The sequence below is a fragment of the Lepisosteus oculatus genome, chromosome 6 (assembly GCF_040954835.1).
Source record: "Lepisosteus oculatus isolate fLepOcu1 chromosome 6, fLepOcu1.hap2, whole genome shotgun sequence".
In the NCBI taxonomy this organism is placed as follows: domain Eukaryota; kingdom Metazoa; phylum Chordata; class Actinopteri; order Semionotiformes; family Lepisosteidae; genus Lepisosteus; species Lepisosteus oculatus.
In genome coordinates this window covers 47738967-47759015 of record NC_090701.1, presented here as the reverse complement: position 1 = coordinate 47759015, position 20049 = coordinate 47738967, and the positions used below count along the sequence as shown (strand labels likewise).

General features: G+C 35.3%; 1 protein-coding gene across 3 annotated transcripts in view; it reads right to left on the bottom strand.

The window, feature by feature from the left end:
• sntg1 (syntrophin, gamma 1) overlaps positions 1-20049 on the bottom strand; it is a 148985-nt gene that overhangs the window by 32157 nt on the left and 96779 nt on the right. For 2 of the 3 annotated variants that reach the window (XM_006634031.3, XM_015353381.2), the window contains exons 4-5: positions 14641-14695; positions 7145-7279 (exon numbers count right to left, since the gene is read on the bottom strand). In XM_006634031.3, coding sequence (XP_006634094.1) covers positions 7145-7279; positions 14641-14667 — 162 coding nt within the window. In that variant the 5' untranslated portion in view covers positions 14668-14695. The remainder of the gene's footprint in view (positions 1-7144; positions 7280-14640; positions 14696-20049) is intronic. The other variant, XM_069191514.1, reaches the window with a different exon arrangement.

Here is a 20049-nt window from a genome sequence, read left to right as displayed (position 1 = left end):
AATTAACACCCAAAAGGAGGATTTTAGAAAAGACCACTTTCAAGATTCCTTCTATTTGTTCATAAAATTGTTTTTAACAGCTTATTTTAATAGGATTTGTACCCCTTTAATTTTTGTTTTTATGTGTAGTGATGGCAATGTGTTCAAGAATGTCCATAAGTATGCATTGTTATGGGATAGTTCGGCCAGTAGTTGGTCAGTTACAGGAATGAGCCAATCACCTTTCTGATGGAGGATGGGTGTCTGGATGGGCCACTGTCATTTTTTTCTGACAGAACTTCCATTATACTTATGAATTTCAAGTGACTACATTTTCAGTTTAAACCACTCTCTCATCTTAAAGGTGTGATAAAAAATTATAGAAATGAATTCAATAAAATGTAATTAGTAAATGAAAGAAACCTTTGAAGCTAAACATAGCACATTCACAGTTATGCATGTGTATTGTTTCAAATTCTGAAAAATGTATATTTTCGTTGTTATGCTTAAATATATGTATGCAAACCAACTGTGGCAGATATGTACTGCAACTTGAATGATGTATCATATTTAGATTAAAAATATTCAATAATATAATACTTTCTTGAAAAATACAGACATTTTTTTAATTTTATATGTTTATTCTCACAGAAATAAATATGAAAACATATTGCACACAATCATAAATTGCAGAAGTCAATTTAGGAAAAAGTTCAGGTGTGTGTTTACATGTTTCAAAATTAATGAATCAAAATGTCATGCCAATGTATGTAAAAAGAGCACTGGACATATTAAAAGTAAAGCAGTAAAACTAAACTTGATTTTAAATTAAATTTACAACAGGATAACAATCAAAACCAGGGATCAAGTTCAATAATAAAAATGTATTGAATATCACAGTCTCTTACAGAACACTCACTATAAGCAGAGAAAGGTCACTGTTACGACCCCAAGTGCCTAGAGGTATCGGGGTGTAACATCTAGGATAATTCTTTTGGAAGCAGGTGGGTTTTGGTGAGGGACTAGGAAGCGTGATAAGGGGTGCCAAAGAAAAGAAAAGAACAAACAAAATGGTGCTGGCTAGGTAAGTGAGGGAAAGCTAACTTGACTGCAAAAGAAAACCCGAAACACACAGTCTTTGACGTCTTCAACACCCTAACTAACCTGCACTGACTACCCAAAACCATACAAGACAAATGGCATTCACCCGTACTAATACACAATCAACTAAGTGTGTGAAGTGTACCCAACAACCTAAACTAACCTTATATACAAAAGTTCACACAAAAACACAAGTGAACCAGGAATACAAATAAGGGAAAACAAGAGTAATCAACAGGAGCAGGGTACAAAAGAACACAAAGGGTGAACATGTACTGTAGCACATTAGGGCAAGGTAATGGCAAAACAAGGATAAACACACAAACAAACGAAAGTACAAAGAAACTAACAGAAAACCAACAAAACAACAAAGCCGAAGCTATATGAAAATACACACACAAAAAGCAAAACAACAAACCAACAAAGCCGAAGCAATATCCGAAAGCAAAGCGAAGCGATAACCAAAACCAAACGGGAACGAAGTCAAGCGAAAGGCCTCTTCCTTCTGAAAGCCTCCATGTTATATGCTGCTTGATGATGACATCATACGGAAAGTGTGGTGTAATGGTGGGCCAATGGGGAAGGGAGAACAATCAAGGGTCAGCAGTGTGGACATAACAGAAAAAAACACACACAGAACACACACTGGGACGTAACACTCACACAACTGAGTTTTGTATGTATGATTGGTTAAATATCCTTCATGAGTAGTTTATGAACTTACCAATAGACTAGAGGATGTATCAAGGTTACCAAAGCCCAAGGTGGATTCATAAACTAGAATGCTGGATATAAACACTTTTGAACATAATGCAGTCAGAAACACAAAAAACTGTTTTTACAGAGGCTCTATGCATCATATAACATTGAAATTTATGAAGTGTTTAGTTTTGATTTGTTTCTATCCAAGCCTACCAAATGGACACTTGGCTTTTCAAGCAAAATCAAGTTTTAAATTCAGGATTTCCGAAGCATAAACTCCAGCAAAACATCCAGTCAGGTTTAACCCTAAAGCTATAAAAGACTTTATGCTGTCCTGTTTACAATAGTATATGTGATTGATTTATGTGCTAAAAACAAATTACATTTTTACAATAAAAACAAGGTAGGATCAGTGAAATCTCAATTTTGATTTAATACCAAAAACTAGCAGGCTGTTTTAAACATATATATATATACAGTATACTCTATATAGTGTCTTGGTATGTCTGTAGCTTTGTAGTCTACATTATGGTAAGCTTGCGCCATGCATACGATGCCTTGGAAAGTAATTCTTGCAGAAAATTCACATTTGAACATATAGTATGTAATACAGTTATACGTGTTACTGTTAATTGATACTGCAATTAATATTTGTTATATTCAAAACATACTCTACACATTCAATGCAAAAACATAAAAAGAAGTAAATACAGTATTTAATTTAAATCTAAATTAGTTTAGGTGCATACAATTACTTTAACAGATCATGAAATTAGTTGAGCAGCCTTTGTCCACACTAATAATGATTTACATGATTTCAGAATATATAACTTTAAGGTCCCTCAAACAGGTAGTGAATTTCAAGCAAAGATTCAACAATGAAGACCAATGAGCCTTCAAAACAAATCAAGGAAAAAGTTGTATAAGGTACGGATAAGGAGAAGGGAACAAAAACATGTCAAAGGCCCTTAATATCTCTTTGAGCATAGTGTAGTCTGTCATTAAAATGAAGAAAACACCCAAACATTGGTGGATCAGACTGTCCTTCCAACCTGAGCAGCTGGGCATGGAGCAAATTGATTAGGGGTCTACTGAGGCCAATGACGACTTCGGGTTGCAGAAGTCGTAAAGGGGGCTGCTATGGAACTTGAAAAAACACTCTCAAATGTCATATCCCACATGGGGTTTGCAACAAAGCACCTACAGTATGTGATGCTGCAAGTATGTGGAAAAAGGCTTTTATCAATATTAATGCAAAGTGTTACATCTTATATTTAAATAAATGTATATGCATCCTTTTGTAACTGCACAAAATGGGACACCATAGGAATGGTCTCAAAAGAATTTGCGAGTGACCATACACATACATATATATATATAAAAGCAACAAATAATAGGTTTATTCCATGCTGAAAAGAGAAGAAAAAAACACAACATTTCGGCTTTGGAGCCTTCTTCAGGTGTCAGCTGAAAAAAGGCTTCTCTATTCCGCATGGGATAAACTTATTACTTGTTCCTTTGCAGCCTATGCATGCTGACGCAGCTGCCCACCTGAACAACTATATATATAAATATGTAATTATCTAAATTTAGTTAACACATTGTTTTTATCTGTCCTTTGTAACGCCAGTAACAGCAGTTATAAGGCCACTGTTGGTTGATCCTGTTTGGCCAGGTCGTCTCTACCACAAACAAAACCTTACTGGTGGACCTGATATGGTAACAACTAACTTTGCTACTACTTTTCTAGAAATCTAGCACCTAACCTGACAGCAATAGGATGGCTTCCCTTTGAAAGATGCTTTCTCTTTTAACCTTATAAAAGACATGAGCTCCTAACTGTACTGAGCTCAATCTGAAGAGAGCTAGTCTTCCCTTATTTGACCCTGCCTAATCAACCATCCCTCTGCTAGCCAGCAGCAGCCATATCACTCTGCAATTCACAACTGGCAACTCACTCAAGCTAAGCAGGTGTGAGCCTGGTCAGTACCTGGATGGGTTACCTCCTGGGAAAAACTAAGGTTGCTGCTGGAAGAAATGTTAGTTGGGCCAGCATTGGGTGCTCACCCTGTGGTCCATGTGGGTCCTAATGCCCCATTATAGTGATGGGGACACTAAACTGTAAACAGGCGCCGTCCTTCGGATGAGACGTAAAACCGAGGTCCTGACTCTCTGTGGTCATTAAAAATCCCAGGGCATTTCTCGAAAAGAGTAGGGGTGTAACCCCAGCGTCCTGGCCAAAATTCCCATTGGCCCTTACCAATCATGTCCTTCTTATAATCCCCATCTATGAATTGGCTTCATTACTCTGCTCTCCTCCCCACTGATAGCTGGTGTGTTCTGGTGCACTTTGGCTGCCATCGCATCATCCAGGTGGGGCTACACATTGGTGGTGATGGAGGGGAGTCCCCATTACCTGTAAAGCACTTTGAGTGGAGTGTCCAGAAAAGCACTATATAGTAGTGTTATATATATAGTATATATACTATAAGTGTAAGCAATTATTATTATTATTATTATTATTATTAATCAGAGCTCACCAGCTCCAAAAGACAACTCCATGAGTCACCTGTTTTTGAATGAACCTAAAAGAACTCATTCTCCTAACCATCAGAAGGAAAGCTAGTTATTGTCCTCACCTAGACTGTTGTTATTGTCAAGTGTTCTCTTTTCACCCCCTAGCCTTTCCTTTTTAAGGTGAATTCAATAAGCTACATCTGAAGCAAATTGCTTTACTGTCTGCCCTTAACTTGCTTTCATGGGAAAGGTGTCCATTCACAACTCACTCAGACACATTTTTCTGAAGTTCCTAATAAGCTTATTATGCTGGATTCTCTGCAATACTTTTTTTTTCTTTAGGTGTGTGTGCTGTCTGGCCTTTACATGACAATTGTGTGCTTTCAATTCACATGTTTTCCCAATACTCTATTCTCTACACTGTTTATTGAAATATTTTATTTCCTTGGCTTGAAAATGAAAATGTGTTTATCCTGCACTCTCAAATATTTTCCTCATCCTTCTAACCTTTATCGAGGCACCCCCTTCACAGCTCTCGCTAACCTGTTACTATGTACAGTATACCTGTGCATATAAAATCATTGTCAGCCAATAGTTCTAAAATAAAATTATGAACATAACACTTTTGCTGATTCTGCAAACCACAAAGTGCCAGCTGGTTCTTAAAACCTAAAGTCTTAAACAAACTGTTAACAGTAAAGTCAAATGCCATAATCTTTATCTGCTTTAGACCATACGTTTTCTTTATAGCCAGATAGTGATTAAAACTATTTGGAAATTCTGCCTGAAAAACAAGTCAATTTAAGTTGACATATGGCAGCTAATTTGACTTTAAGAAAGGCTTTTATTTTTTCTCAGTTAGAACCAATTTAAATTAACTTTCTACTTCAATTTTAACTGAAAACAGCTGGAGTAAGAATTTTAATCCTATTAAGTTGATTTTCCATTGGGAGTGCTAAAAATCTTTAAAAGCTTAAGGCTGCCATTCATGTAGCTTGGCATTTTTCAGAGATGGTGTTAAACTTAATGACCTGCCTTTATATTATTTGGGGTTATAAAATGATTCTATTTTTACACAGATTGCACTTTATGAGAAGTACTAAATGTTAAAACTTCATCTTACATCTTTGTATTTTATAACCAGAGCCTTTTTCTATGAAGTAGTATTCTAGTTGTAGAGTCTAAAGCAGTGTGTGAAAGTGTGTCCCCATCTATGAATAGGCTTCATTACTCTGCTCTCCTCCCTACTGATAGCTGATGTGTGGTGAGCGTTGTGGCGCACTATGGCTGCCGTCGCATCATCCAGGTGGATGCTGCACATTGGTGGTGGTGGAGGGGAGTCCCCATTACCTGTAAAGCGCTTTAAGTGGAGTGTCCAGAAAAGTGCTATATTTATGTAAGCAATTATTATTATTATTATTATTATTATTATTATTATTATTATTATTATTATTATTATTAAAGGTTTCATTCTAAATTTGGTTATGCTTTTCAGAGCAAATGGAAGGATATAATAAATGTTTTCAAAAATACTGTTGTGTTATGTATTGAAATGTTTGTGTGGGTTTTAAATACATATGCAAGAGTCTTTCTCCTAGCACATGAGATTTTAGCTAACACAAGAGATTAACTTGGAAATGTATGGATTACAAAAACCCTTAGAGAATAACTTAATGCAGAACAGATATCAAAACTTTGCTGAAGTGTAGTTAATACTATCTGATATTAGGGTATGGGTGCTCATTTCTTGCTAACAAATCAGTCTGCATGCAACCCCTACTTAGAACATGTCTGAATAATGGGAGATTTGTTATTCCTTGTGACTCCTCAAAGGTCAGAAGAACTCTCAAGAAGTGATAAGAGTTGCACAGACATGGCCATTGTCACGGACGTCCAAAGGGACTAACCGTGGGGAGCAGGAGAGCGGAAAAAGACCCATATGCGAAGCGGCGAGACGGGAAAAAGGCCCGGGCTCATAAGTGCAAAGAGTTCAGGAATGCCGTATAGAAACCTATGCCCTCAGGGAGCGGACGTGGGGAGCCCTGGTGCTAGGCGGGTCTCAGGACATCCAAACGTCAATGCTGAGCGAGGACAGAGTGCAAGACCCGGAAATATATAGCCCAAGGGAAAGAGAGGAACCGGAAGGACAACAGGCAGGAAACTAGGGACAGGACAGAGCAGGAGCGCCCTCTGGCTACAGAGGGTGTGACAGCCATAAAACCAAAACCTAGTGGCTAAATGAGATACAACCCCTTCACATTGCTTGTATGTTGGTATATGTGAACCTTTTAAACATTATTACATCACAAAGATGATAAATGAATTTATCTGATAGTTTCAGTGATTCATTCATCACATTTATAGCTATGACAGGTTAGAAGAATTATGGATAAAAAATGCCACAGAGTGCATGGAATAAACCTATTACATGTCCCCTTTCAGACTATGCATGCTGACGCAGCTACTCACCTGAACTGATGTTTTATTTATATGACAGTTATTACCTGTTGATATTTTTCATTCAGCAGTATAAATCCAGAGTCACTGCATAGCCGGCCAATTGCAAAATATTAACACACTAAGCATGTGTGGTCTATACTCAATTTAATTTTGCAAAAGAATCCTATTAAGTCTAGGACAAACCACTAGTCTAGGACAATTTCAAACACATAACTGTAATGTGCCAGAAATGGACTGAAATCATGCTAACCAAGCATTCTGTCAGTGTTGTGTATGGTTTTGGAATAAGTACAAATAGACCAGGGTTCTTATCTTAAATCAGTATTTTCTCGTTTCTGATGTGTCTGATCTATTTAAATAATTTAAAGAAGAAAATGCTACTTACACTTGAATAAAAAGGTTCACCAGACACGCAGATAACATCCTGTTCTTGAATAGTCAGAATGTCTTTGGCTAAGTGCAATCGAACATTGAAAGGTTCCTGATTACCATCCTGCAGCAAGTAAATCCCAGTCTTTGTCTGAAAGAGAAATTAAAATATATATATATATTTTATGTATACAATGGAAATACACATGAATGTCTTAAAGGATTTAGTGTCTGTTAGACCATGTATGTAATAATGTATAAATGCATGTGTGATTGGTTCATCTTCACATTGAGATGATGGACCAATGTAAGCAGCAGTTTAAAATAAATCATAATAATATTATGATAATGTAGTGTTGCTGAGGAGTTCTTAAAGACTCAAACTATGTGTTGCATTTATATATATTTATGTTAAAGTTTATGTAGTTTAAACTGATTTATGTCAAAATTCAGTTTTATTTTGGGGGTGTTTTTATAGTAAGATCTATTAATTAACAAGAAAAAGAGAGAATGCTGAAACAAAACCCGATATTCTAAATTAACTTCAAGACATACAGTATAAATTTCACCTCAAAGCAGAAAAATTACCATCTAAGAATTTTACGTATAAACATTTTTAATTTTAAAAAAATGATTTTGTAGTTATGCTGGTGATACTTTGTGTTTTTTTGATCACATATCCACATAACCAACTGTAACATTTGGTAGAAAATTCCACTGAAAGCTGGATGTTGCTGTGGTTACAGTTCTCTATTCATCACACAATGGCTTCTTTCAATGAATGTTTAACTGGCTTATTTATCCCTTGAAAACAAAATGAGTGTAGAAAAAGCATATGTTAAAGAAGAGCACTAATACCAGTTTCCACAAGGCTACCTGTATATTTGTATCCTAAATAATCTTCACTAGCCTTGTCTCTGGGAAGAAATATAAAGTCATAGAGACATTAGGAGAAGATCAAACAGTTTAAATATTTACATTTACAATTATTTAGATTCTAAGGATGAGTAATGAAATGTACTGATGTCTAGTGCATTGCTGCAAAGTAATTTGAATAATTTCAGTTTCTTTGAATGGTGAACATATGGCACAATATTAATGTTTTGTTTTATGAGGTTCACGCCGGCAGAGAGTATATGTAAGCAGTTAAGATTTATTTGCACTTCTTTAAATCTACTTCACCATGTGGAAATATAGATTTGAGGGGACTATACATAAAATAATTCAGTACAAAATGCCTCCTCCCTTACCATGGATCTCGGAGTACCTGATTTAAATTATAATATCAAACTGAAGATTAAGAAAAAAGAATGCTAACATATGACATATGTAAAAAGAAACTAAAGAATAAAAGATCCATCTAAATCATCACAGAAAAATTTTAGAGTAAGCTGCAAATATTAGTACTTCAGCTTTCATTACTTCATGAAAGCTTAGTCAAGAGCTGCAGATCTATTCCCCCTCATTCATACTGAAATGAACAAAGTCATTCTTAGGATGTTAGGACAATAACAATTATGAAGGTTGCATTGAAGTTGCCTGGGTGCAATTTAACATAGCAGATGGAGAAACCTTGCATACAGAAAGATAATAAAGCTTTATGTTTGGAACACATTACCCATACATATTTTATGTTGAATCTGTAAAATGTTTTACTGACTTTGGAAAAATAACAAGTATTTGAAAAGAATATGAAACCAATTAATTATTGTGACATACGCAATATTTAAAACAGATTGCACATGGTGAATTTTAGTTAAAAACCCAGTCAATTAATATGAATCGCAGCGTAGGTCTACATATTAAACATTGGTTCACACTGCTTTTTCTGTATGTAAAAACATGACATGTAGGATGTTCGTAATGTTGTTCCTTAAGTTCTCTTTCACTTTAAAGTTCGATCCATATTTTTTTATCACAAATTTAGATTTTTTTCCCAAGTGCAATCCAAATTGTTAAATTCTGAACGGTTACATCTCATTCTCACGAATACCATAATATTTAGTTGAGAAGTTGTTTTTTTTTCAGGTACCTTTCATGACCAGATACTAGATGCTAGTAGACATGGTGGATGAGTGGCATCAAGTGGGTTCCAACTCATGGCAATCCCATGGACAGTTCCATTGTCACTATCCATAGTTTTCATGGCAAGATACGGAAGTAGATTGCCAGGCCTGTGTCCCACGCAGATAGTGTGAGTGTTGTTGCCGCCAACACTTCCCCATACTGCTGCAGCCCAGGATGGGTTATTAGAGAACCTTGCACCTGACATGGCACACGAACCCACTACCCTGAGATTATGAGTCTTATGCTCTACCAACAGAGCTAGTCGGGGTCACTAGTGGATATATTATCTAGTATAATATTCATCTTTTTTTTCCTGTCTATTCCAGCTCTAAGTCTTTCCTGAAAATTGAGGTAATCATTTATTGTGCACCTACCAAGACACTGATATCAAACACAACAATAATAATACATATTTATTCTGAATTTCTATGACATGATAACAATTTTTCACAAGAATTTAAAAGAAGTGATCAAAAATAAATTAAGAATGTGTATTGGTAAAGCTGATAAGTTGATACTTTATATAGAAATTATTGTTATTACTTTAAATACCTCTATTTAATAAATATTTGTTTTTTACCTATAATTTCATAATCATTTTAGGTCACAGCAATTTCCAGGTCATGTGACCAATGTATTTTGGCATTCAGCCAGTATTTTGTTTGCTGAAATGGTGAACCGAGTGCATCTGTATAAAATATAAAATATAATTTAATCCACCTAGATAATATCACAGCAAGATCCTGTCCTTTGCTTTCCTGCAGTGTCCTAGCAAAAATCAATGCAATATTTAGAATTTTTGACCTTTAAAACATCTATTAAATCTAAAAAATGTGATGTTTCATTGCAGAACTATTTTTAGAATTTTATTGGAAGTCTCCAATATTTTTTATGTAAAGCACGTATTTTGTAACATTTACAAATAAGTGGGCTACATTTTTATATGTCATAGAAGGTGTTGTTTTAAGGTCCTTAGAACTAAATGACATCCCTTCAGCAGTTAAAAAGACAATTGCAGAAATAACTAAGTAACATTCATGAATAAAACCAATATAAACCATTTCAAATAATGTGTTTCTGCTAGTTGTAGAATAAGAAGGTTAATTTAATAACATATTGAGAGAATTTTCTTCCTACATATTTTGGCATACTAAATGGAACCTGAATAATTGAAATGAAATACAGTATAGAGGGAAAAATAATGTCTGATGTTTTTTTCTAGAACTAATGGCTGGAGATTCATTAGTAAATTCAAATTAAATAGTACAGTATTAATGTGAGGTAGAATTTAAAGCTAATACAGAATGCTCCATTCTAGATGAAGACATCATTTGATGTAATATTTCCTTATTTCCAAAACACTTAGGTATAAGACCTGTGGTGCTATCTTCATATATATAGTAAAATGTATCAGAAAAGCTATGTAATTGCACAAAGCTCGACACAAGGGCAGCAAGAAATGAGGAATTATCTAGTATCCAGAAAGGTTAGAGGCAAACATCTGAAATATTGAAGATTTTATAAAATTTGTGCAATGAATTATCAATGGGCTATTTCAGAAGTGTATTAAGGAAACTGTAAAGCAACATTTAGTGTATGAGGATCTGAATAAGATGCTTGAATTGGAGGCACAGACGTCTGCTTTTCAAAAGTATTTAAATAAGCAGCAGGGGAATGATGTAAAACCAAAAGCTTGTTTCACTATACAGGAAATAAAGAAATTCAAACCAAAGACAAAGTTTTGGAAGACACCAAAAGAAAGACTGTGTGAATAGAATGTTAACTAGCAACCTACTAAGGAAAAGGTCAATTTAAATATGCCTTAAATTGCCAATTTGTTCTTTACATCATTTGACAAATGATTCAGACCCTGTATCGTATGTATCTAAACTGCTATAATGTTCTTGCATTACATCTGTTAATGGAATGGAAACATCAAATAATTTGAGCTGCATGGAAGGTTAGAAGGAAATAGCTACAAGCTAGTTAACAAGTTTTCAAAGATAAATGTTTCTAGCTGTTTTTTGTCTTGACCCACTGACTCAATACAAAAATACTTATAGGGCATAGTTTATTTGGTCTCTGTAGCTCATGGAAGCCCATGGTGCAGGAATTTATGATTTTCAAGCCAATGTTAAATAATATGAAATATACTTATTTTACAAATATAGGGGTAAAAAATAGAGAATATTGAAATAGAGAGCAAGATAATCAGCAATTAAAATAAAAAATCATAAATCTCAAATTGTAAAGATACAGTATGTCAGGAATATACCCAAGCAGCTGGTGCAGTTAGAAGCACTTGATTTGTTTTATTCTCTGGCACAGCTTTGGCAAAGGAGTAATGAATCAGAAGCAATTTGGGATAAACAAATATTTATTAACAATGACTATAACACAAAATAAATAATGCACAACACAACATACAACACACAAGTTATCTAGTTTACAAACAAGGCACCTCAGAAGCCTACGTCCTGACCATCCAGAAATACCCAGAAACTGCTACCCAGTATTGATAAATCCTATATAAAGTGTAACAGTCCAAAAAAGACATAGAAATGCATCCTAAATACAATACAATACAGAATACAGAATGCGTATCAAGCAAGACTTCTGTTAGCAGTAAGCAAACTGAGGTGTAATGCAGTGTGTTTTGCACACACGATGATTGATAGGTGGCACTTGTAGAGTGTTAGATGTTGTTAGTAAACGGTAACTTTATTTAATCTGTTTCGCTACTTCTTATAATCCACTTCATATAGATTATGAAATCAGGTAACTTAAAGGGAAATTGCAGTCCCAATTTGTCAGACCTGTTATTAAATCTTGGTAACAAAATAAATTCATTGACGTTAGAGAAAAAAATGACACATTTCGAATTAATCACAAAATCATGAAATTTGTGAAAGTACTGAAAGTTGCCATGTCGACGTAACTAGCATTTGAGTTCCCATGAATTGCCTTGTCATGCAGCCCTTCCTGCTCACTAATGAGTCTCTGTAATGAATAAAGTAATGGGATGTATAAGCATATACAGTAAATACAGATTGTGCAACAGACATTTCACTGCAGAAATGTTCCAACGTGATCATCATGTATGTGTGACCGTTGCAATTCCGCGCGGGCTCGTACCCTCCGCCACCCGTTCCGTCCCGCAGCACCTGGGGCGCAAACCCGGGTCTCCGGCACAACGCAACAGGGAACCAGCCGCATGAGCTTAAAGAGACCTCCCTCAGCCCAGACAGCTGAGCTCCCTGCTACGCACAGTGAGGGCGGTGACGTCACTGTATCCGAACTAGCTCCGCTGCACATGCATGAGTTAACAATAATTACTATTTGTCAATAAAACCGTCTCGAAATCAAAATCAATATAACTAGCTACTTGTACAGCTACTAAGGTCTCTGAGTTATTTTGCTGAATATACAAACAGAATCACTTTGTAAGAGTAGATATACTTGAATCAAATCTACTCTAAATCTCCTTCATTCTAGCCTTTATCAACTTTGATGCTCCCCTTAGACCCTTCTCTCCTGCTCTTTGAATTCTGTTTTTTGAGGTGTGGTGACCAAAAATTAACCCAATTTTCTGTGTGAGGTCTTAGAAGTATGTTTTCAACATTCTTCTTTTTATTGTTTGTCTTCTTGAGGACATTAATACATTTATACAAATGAGCAGATCCCTTTCATACTGTACATTTCTGCAGCCTAGAAACTTAAAATCTTACACAAAGATTCTTAGATGATCATGTATAAAAAGTGTCAATAACTATCTAAACCCATAAATAACTAATCTAATTTTTTCATGGATTTTAAAGTCATGCAATTTTAGGTAGGAACATGCTTTTATTTTCTTTAATTTTTAAAAGAATCAGTTGCCCATCATGCCAGAGAATGTTACATTTTTTAATGTTTTTGGTATTTATTTATTGAACACAATGTGATCTATAAAAATAAAACATCAATATAATGTATATAATATTAACTACTTTAAATGCATATTTGTTAAAGGAGAACTCGTCCCCTGAGCAGGATTCAAACCCCACCCACCTTCCAAAATCACTTACTGAACCCATTATGCCAACAAGCTACTTGGCAGCTTAGGCTATAGCTGAAAAGGGCAGGAAAATGTTTCCACGTAATCAGTGAGCGAATAATTAATGAAGCAGATGTTTACAAAGAAAGTGAACTACGGTAATAATTTTAACGATATGAATGCAATTAAATCCTAAAATATCATTATTAATTTATTTAGATACGTGATTCCATATTATATTCCCTATTAATCAAATTCTAAAAAGTATGCAAGTACTTTTGTATTCAAACAAAAGATTAATACGGGGAATAAAGAAGGAATTTCAGAAATTAAACAAAGGTCTGGAGCACCCTGTCTCAAAAATAGACGTTTAATAAATTGAAGGTTGTGAAAACAGTAACAAATCACCCCAAACAAAATACTATTTTAAAATACAAGCAGTTTGAAATTATTAGTTGTTATTAATAAATAATTTAACATTGAACATGTTGTGATATTTAGAAATACGAACAAATTCAATATAGTGTCGATAATATTAATATTTTAGTTTTTCAAAGAAATGTAGAAAAATTTAAGAAAACTTATGCTGAGAGCTGGGCTCAAACTCCCGACCTCCAGCATGTGAGTCATATGCTAAACCCATCACACCGATGCACCGCTTGACAACTTAAAGTATATAAACTTAATATAAGGAGCGCGTAAAGACTTTTCCAAAATAACCACACTTAGTAACTGAATGAAAGACTTTGATGCTTTAAATGTTTATGAAAAAAGTGGAATACTGGTGTGTATTTTTTATTTAAACTACCAATACCAGCCATATACAGTACAGCTTACATAATATGTTTATATTCCTAAATAAATATCGTTTATGACCTTCAGACATGTTATGCTCCTCTTTTTTTTCTTCTCATCTACCAAAATTTCCCTTTAGATATAAAAATTCTATTTTAATATTCGATATTAAGTGGATTTAAACATGTACAGTAAAGAGATTAAAGGCAGCAATTGTTTCACTAATAACCAATGCACCACGAGTGCTGCCTGTGGGTCATTTTGGCCAGCCAATCATGTACTGCGGTATTCCGCGCTCATCTGCAGATAATTTCGGTATGGCCTTTTACCACGCATTTTAAATGGCTGCATTTGTGTATTGTCAGCATTGTCTTCTGGGCTATTCCTTTAATGTAAAAGAGATCTCATTCCCAGTGAAAGTCCAACAGAATAAAGATTGCATTTCCTACTTGTCCTAGTTTAGTGGATCCTGCTGATGGCTTGCAATTTTACACATACAGATAGAGATGTCAGCAGCTACTGTATAATTTCAGTGTTAGTTTCTCATGATTCTTTCATATTGTACTTCATTTTTACTTCAGCAACATTTGACTTTTTTATGCTATTTCACATACCTCCTCACTGGAAGTCCTGAAATCCATGTGCTATGGCACAGTGAGGAAAGCTGGCCTGTGATAAAAAAGAGAAAAGACAAAAATGTGTTAAAAAAAGGAACAAAAACAATAACATTACAGGCAGCCATAAAAGTTATCATTTTATTACACGTATTAACCCTTTTACACACATTGAGTCTGAATCACAGATTGCTATTACAGCATCAAGTAACCCCAGTAGAGGACAGCATAAAATTCTTAAAACAAGGACAAATAAATTAAGATGACAGAAGATTACTATTTTCTGTGTGGAACTTAATTGATCATCATGTGTAAGGAAATAAAGATCTAACCTGTTTTACATATAGCTATATCTACCATATTGAAAATCCTGAGCGTGTTGTTTATGCTGACAAAAATCCATCCAAAGCTCACTAGAAATGTACTTTAATTAATGCACTGACATTGTGACTATTTATGTATTTGGTATTAAGATTTGGCCTGTGGCATTGTCCATTTGTGTTTTTAATGATGGTTTTCTGGTCATGAGTATGACATCTTAATTACAAGAATGTCAATGGACAGTATAGGCAGTTCTTGAAGTCTTGATCGTCCTTGTCGAGCATAGCTCCAATCTAAAAGACCACTATATCTGCAGTTTTACTGAGTTATTAGATTTATCTAATCATTTACTTAACTTCCGTAAGTTCTTTAGTTCGTGGAGGAATGAAGACTTCAAATAGCTCTGTTTCTTAAAATCACAGGGCAAATGTGAATTTGATTAAATCCAGCACATTAATTGCAATTAATTAGTAAATACATATCAATCTCCAATGAAAAGGCAATATGTTGTATCTCTTTCATGTTCTTGTAAAATGTCCTAATAAATACATCTCCCCTTGTCAGCGACCACAGGTGCACACATTCTAGGAATTCTGTCTCACAGCACAAGCAATATATCTTTTTAATGGTAAATTAGAATCACCAATTATATTAATATAAAGCCACCAGATTTACTGGACTGATAATAACTGTGGTTCTCAAGTTTCCTTTTCTCTTGGACCTGAAAAATGCAGTTTTATATTCAAATGTTGTTACATGTGTCCAAAATACCAATTTCTGTTCAGCTGTTCACTTAAAGTTGTGACGTTTTCACGTTTTGACATTCATCGGAACACTCTACTTTCTCTTTCCAGTTCAGTCACTTTTGTCTGCATGTACTTACTTTTCAGAATGTTTGAGCATTTGTCTTTCACTTGAAGGTTGCATGCTACAATGTGTAAAAAAGGTCAAATACAATCTGATGTAATGTGTCTGAATTTCAGGCTATTAGGTCACAAAATGTATCACCTTGGAAAGGGTGTGTAGGCTTTTTTTTCTTAAAGGCACTTTAAATAACACTACCTGGTTAGTATACTACAAAGGAAACAACTGGTGATTCTGAATAGGCCGAGTGTGTAATAAAAACAGAGATTCTAAATTAAAAAAATAAATAAGAAAAGGATGAAGGAAAACCAGATAAATGGGTATGAGCTAATGAATTACTACTGAATGCATATATTGCAAACCAAAATATTCTATTTTTTTTTTCTAACCAAGCCATTATCCACTTGGAATAATTCCATGTTGTTAAAAACATTCACTACTTGCCTTCCTTGACCTTCCCAAAGGGTAGTGTTCCAATCATGATTAGATTACGCTTGACAGCTGCAAGAATAAATCCTCCTTGATTAAGGTTCGTTAACATTTAATCATTATAAGTAAGAGAAAAGCTAAAGCCAAATACCAATAACTGATATTGTGACTTGAATAAAGCATTTAGCATTGTCTAGCTTTTTAAAAATATATATATATTATTTTAAATGTTTTTGAATTGGAATTTTTCCTCATTTTTTACTGTTGTATTATCAGATTTGCACTAATATACAGTAGCCAGATACAGCATATTATTACATCTCTACTTTTTGTTTTGAAGTCTTTATCATTCTATTTGGCTAGTATTTTAATATTTGTACTTTTCAAAGGTTTTTTGCACGTTTTCTTGTGTTTTTTAGCATATCTTTTTTTTCTGAAACATGTATCATTACAAAAAAAAGTAAAATCTAAGTCCTTTTGTGTAAGACTAGAAAATCCTAACTTTAGCCATATCTGGTGTGTTTACATCAAAGTCCTTTTGGTTTAACCTGTTTTGCTGCAATTGAGCTCATAGGCCAGATACATTTTAGCCTACTTCCAGATTTAAACCTCAGTTTAACCATTTCAGTTATTCAATTAATAATGAACTGCTGATGGAACAGTTTGCCAACAGTAAAAACAAATAATAACAAGAACATTTATGATTCCTGATGCACTGGAAAGAACTGTATGAAGCATTCACAGGTTAAACAGGTCATAGATAAGCTTTCTTATTGATATTTATTAGATGCTAGTGTGATTTGTTTCCATCAAATGGAAATGAATCACATAAGCACATGGAAAAGAAATCAGTATGGAATTCTAATGGCTCCATTCACACTCGACTGTGATCTGTGCTGTATGATAAACCCAATAGCTAATTAATGTGACATAAGAATCTGTTGTACTGTACTGTACAATAGGCTTAATTCAGTTTGTCCTACGAAAATGTTTAAAATTACAATAAAGATGACCCAGGAATCTCATGCATGTATGCTATTGAATACAGAAATCTATAAATCTCAAAATGAGTATTAATCAATCTCAATCGCTTAATTACAGTTCCTGAAAAAGTATTGGCAATGTCAAAACAGTGAATACATATCTGCAAACTTTATTTTAGTTTGGAAAATTTCCAGTAGAAAATGTCCTAAAGCCATCAATGGAAACCACTTTTTCTCCGTGTTTAGACAGCGCCATACAGCCCAATTGATACTGAAAACATACAATGGCCTCACTATAAGACAGACATCATATTCGGGAAGCAATTTAAAAAGCAAATTAAATGTTTGGGTTTTTAGTGAAAAGCAACACATTTAAAAGAAGAGATGTTATTTTAAAATTGTATAATGTACAAGTAAGGGCTCATTTGTAATACTATGTGCACGTTTGGTCACTATGTTACAGAATAAATATTGCTGCTCTGGAATCAGTCCAGAGAAGAGCAGACTGTTTCATTCCTGGGCTCACTGACAGGCTGAAGGAAATTAATGTTTTTAGTCTTGAACAGGAAAAAAAAAGGTGATGGGATTTGATACAAGTACAGTATTGAAGATCCTCAAGGGATCTTATAAAGTCAAAACAGCAGTCCAATCATTTCCCAACCAGCCAACCAGAAAACAACCATTTATTTACCCCAATGGATATAGAACAAAGGAACAAGTAAAGGTTTATTCCATGCTGAAAAGAGAAGAAAAGAAACCCAATGTCTCAGCTATGGAGCCTTCTTCGGGTGTGAGAAAGAGAGGGAAGTCAGCAGCTGATAAAGCATGGGAGAACTAAAGCAGGGTGTTTAGTGGAGGCGGGAGCAGGAGAGATGCAGAGTGAACACTCATATGGTTTGAAGTCGAGAGAGGTGTGAAGTCTTAACGCTTAGCGTGGTCGCAAGCGACCCCGGTCTATGAAAAAATTTACTTAAAAGGAGCATCTCACTTCATCGTTTTATATCACCAAACCCGCAAAACCTTTACAGAAAACCTTCTATCAATCAATAAGAGGTTCAACTAGAGCTTCACAGAACCTTTTTTAGAACCAAAAAAACCCCGTTAATTTAATCAAACTATGCCCGTGCGCCGAATAGTCTCAAGCGACCACAGTGTAAGTCAATATTTACTTTTGAGTCCTGCATCATATTTAATTGTTTTTTACCAATAAAACAACAAAACCTTTACAAAACCTGTTATCAATCGAAAAAGGACAACTGGAGCTTTAAAAAAATGTTTTCAGAACCAAAAACTACCAAGGCAATCAATCACGAAGATTTATCTGATGATGATTTATCTGATGATGCACTTCCAAACTTCCAAAGTGCATCGATAAGGTAAACAATAAGCCAGCAAAACATGACCGCAAAAGCAAAAACCAGCAAAATATATATATTTATCCCATGTTTTTACCTTATTCTGAAGCACGATATATATATTCACAAAAGGCTAGACTAACCCACCTCCAGACCTGGAGGAAACTGAACGTTATTGGGTTTGGAATAGATATTTGAAACAGGACTGCCAGTAATAAGGTGATCTGATTGGTAATAAACGCTGTCATTCATTGTATTGTAAGTCATTTAGAGCCCTTAGGGGGTGAGACTTCCTCTAGAAGCCTCAGGCTGTATTCCACCTGCCTTCTAGCTGTCAATCATTGACCCAGAAGGGGTAATCAATCAGATTCTTATCAGTGGTCCTTTTTTTCACACCAGAAGACAACTCAGGTTTTTTTTTCAATGCCTAACAGCAGAAAATGGCTTTCTAGCAGTGTCTGAAGGTTTTTACAGCAATTGCAATTGGTTTTTATTGTTATTGCTTTCAATATTTTTATGATTTATTTTGGGATGCGAGAAATTTCATTCCAGGTCCAGTCTTCACAAAACATTATGTAGAATTTTCTCAAATTGATCAATTTGTCCCAACTTTTTTATCCAAGCTAGTAGATAAAAAGGCCTACAAAGCATTTTCAGCTACCTGACAGGCCTAGAATTGAAGATTCTGACCTCTGAAGACCAAAACAAAATTTCTGCCTGCTGGTTTTGGGTTTTTGTTTCATATGATTGTCTGCTGAGTGGACACATTAAGAAATAAAATAAAAGTGACTGTTCACACTCAAAGCCAAGGGGGTTAGCTTCAATTTAAGACCTGAACCAGGCTCCTGCTACTGTATGTTCTGCTGCAGAGATATAAGAAAATGTATTAGGGGAAGAAATTCTGACATTGGCTAAAAGTGTCTCGGACAGAAAGCTGAGCCAACACAAGGACCCCGCGGGCGGTAGTCCGGAAGTCCGGGACTCCATTTGTTTTGTTTTTTCTCCTTAGACCCTTTTTTGTTTAGGGTTTCGGAGCCTCCCTGGAAAGGAGGGGGGTACTGTCACAACCGTAAGTCCCTCCTCTTAAGGGTGCTCCGGCTCTTTCCTGTTTTGGTTGCTTTTTCTGCGCTTGCCTCCTATTCCAGCCCCTCCCTATATTAGCCAGGTGCTCCTACCATTCTGGGCTCAGCTTTGGAAGATGGATGCCCTGAAGCCCGCCTACCAGAGGCATCGGCTTTACAACAGCATCCTGACCTTCGGGGTCCGGGGCTGGAGCGCCTGGCCCCGTTACCCCTATTTTATTCCCCATCCCTGCACCAGATCCCGCTCTGGCTTTTAACTTTTGTCTTGTCTGTCATGGATGGATTATCTAGTTCTGGACTCTTGCTTTCACCCTGGATTTCCCTTTGGACTCCCTTTGGACTTGTTTGCCCAGACCACGCCCCCCTGAGCACCAG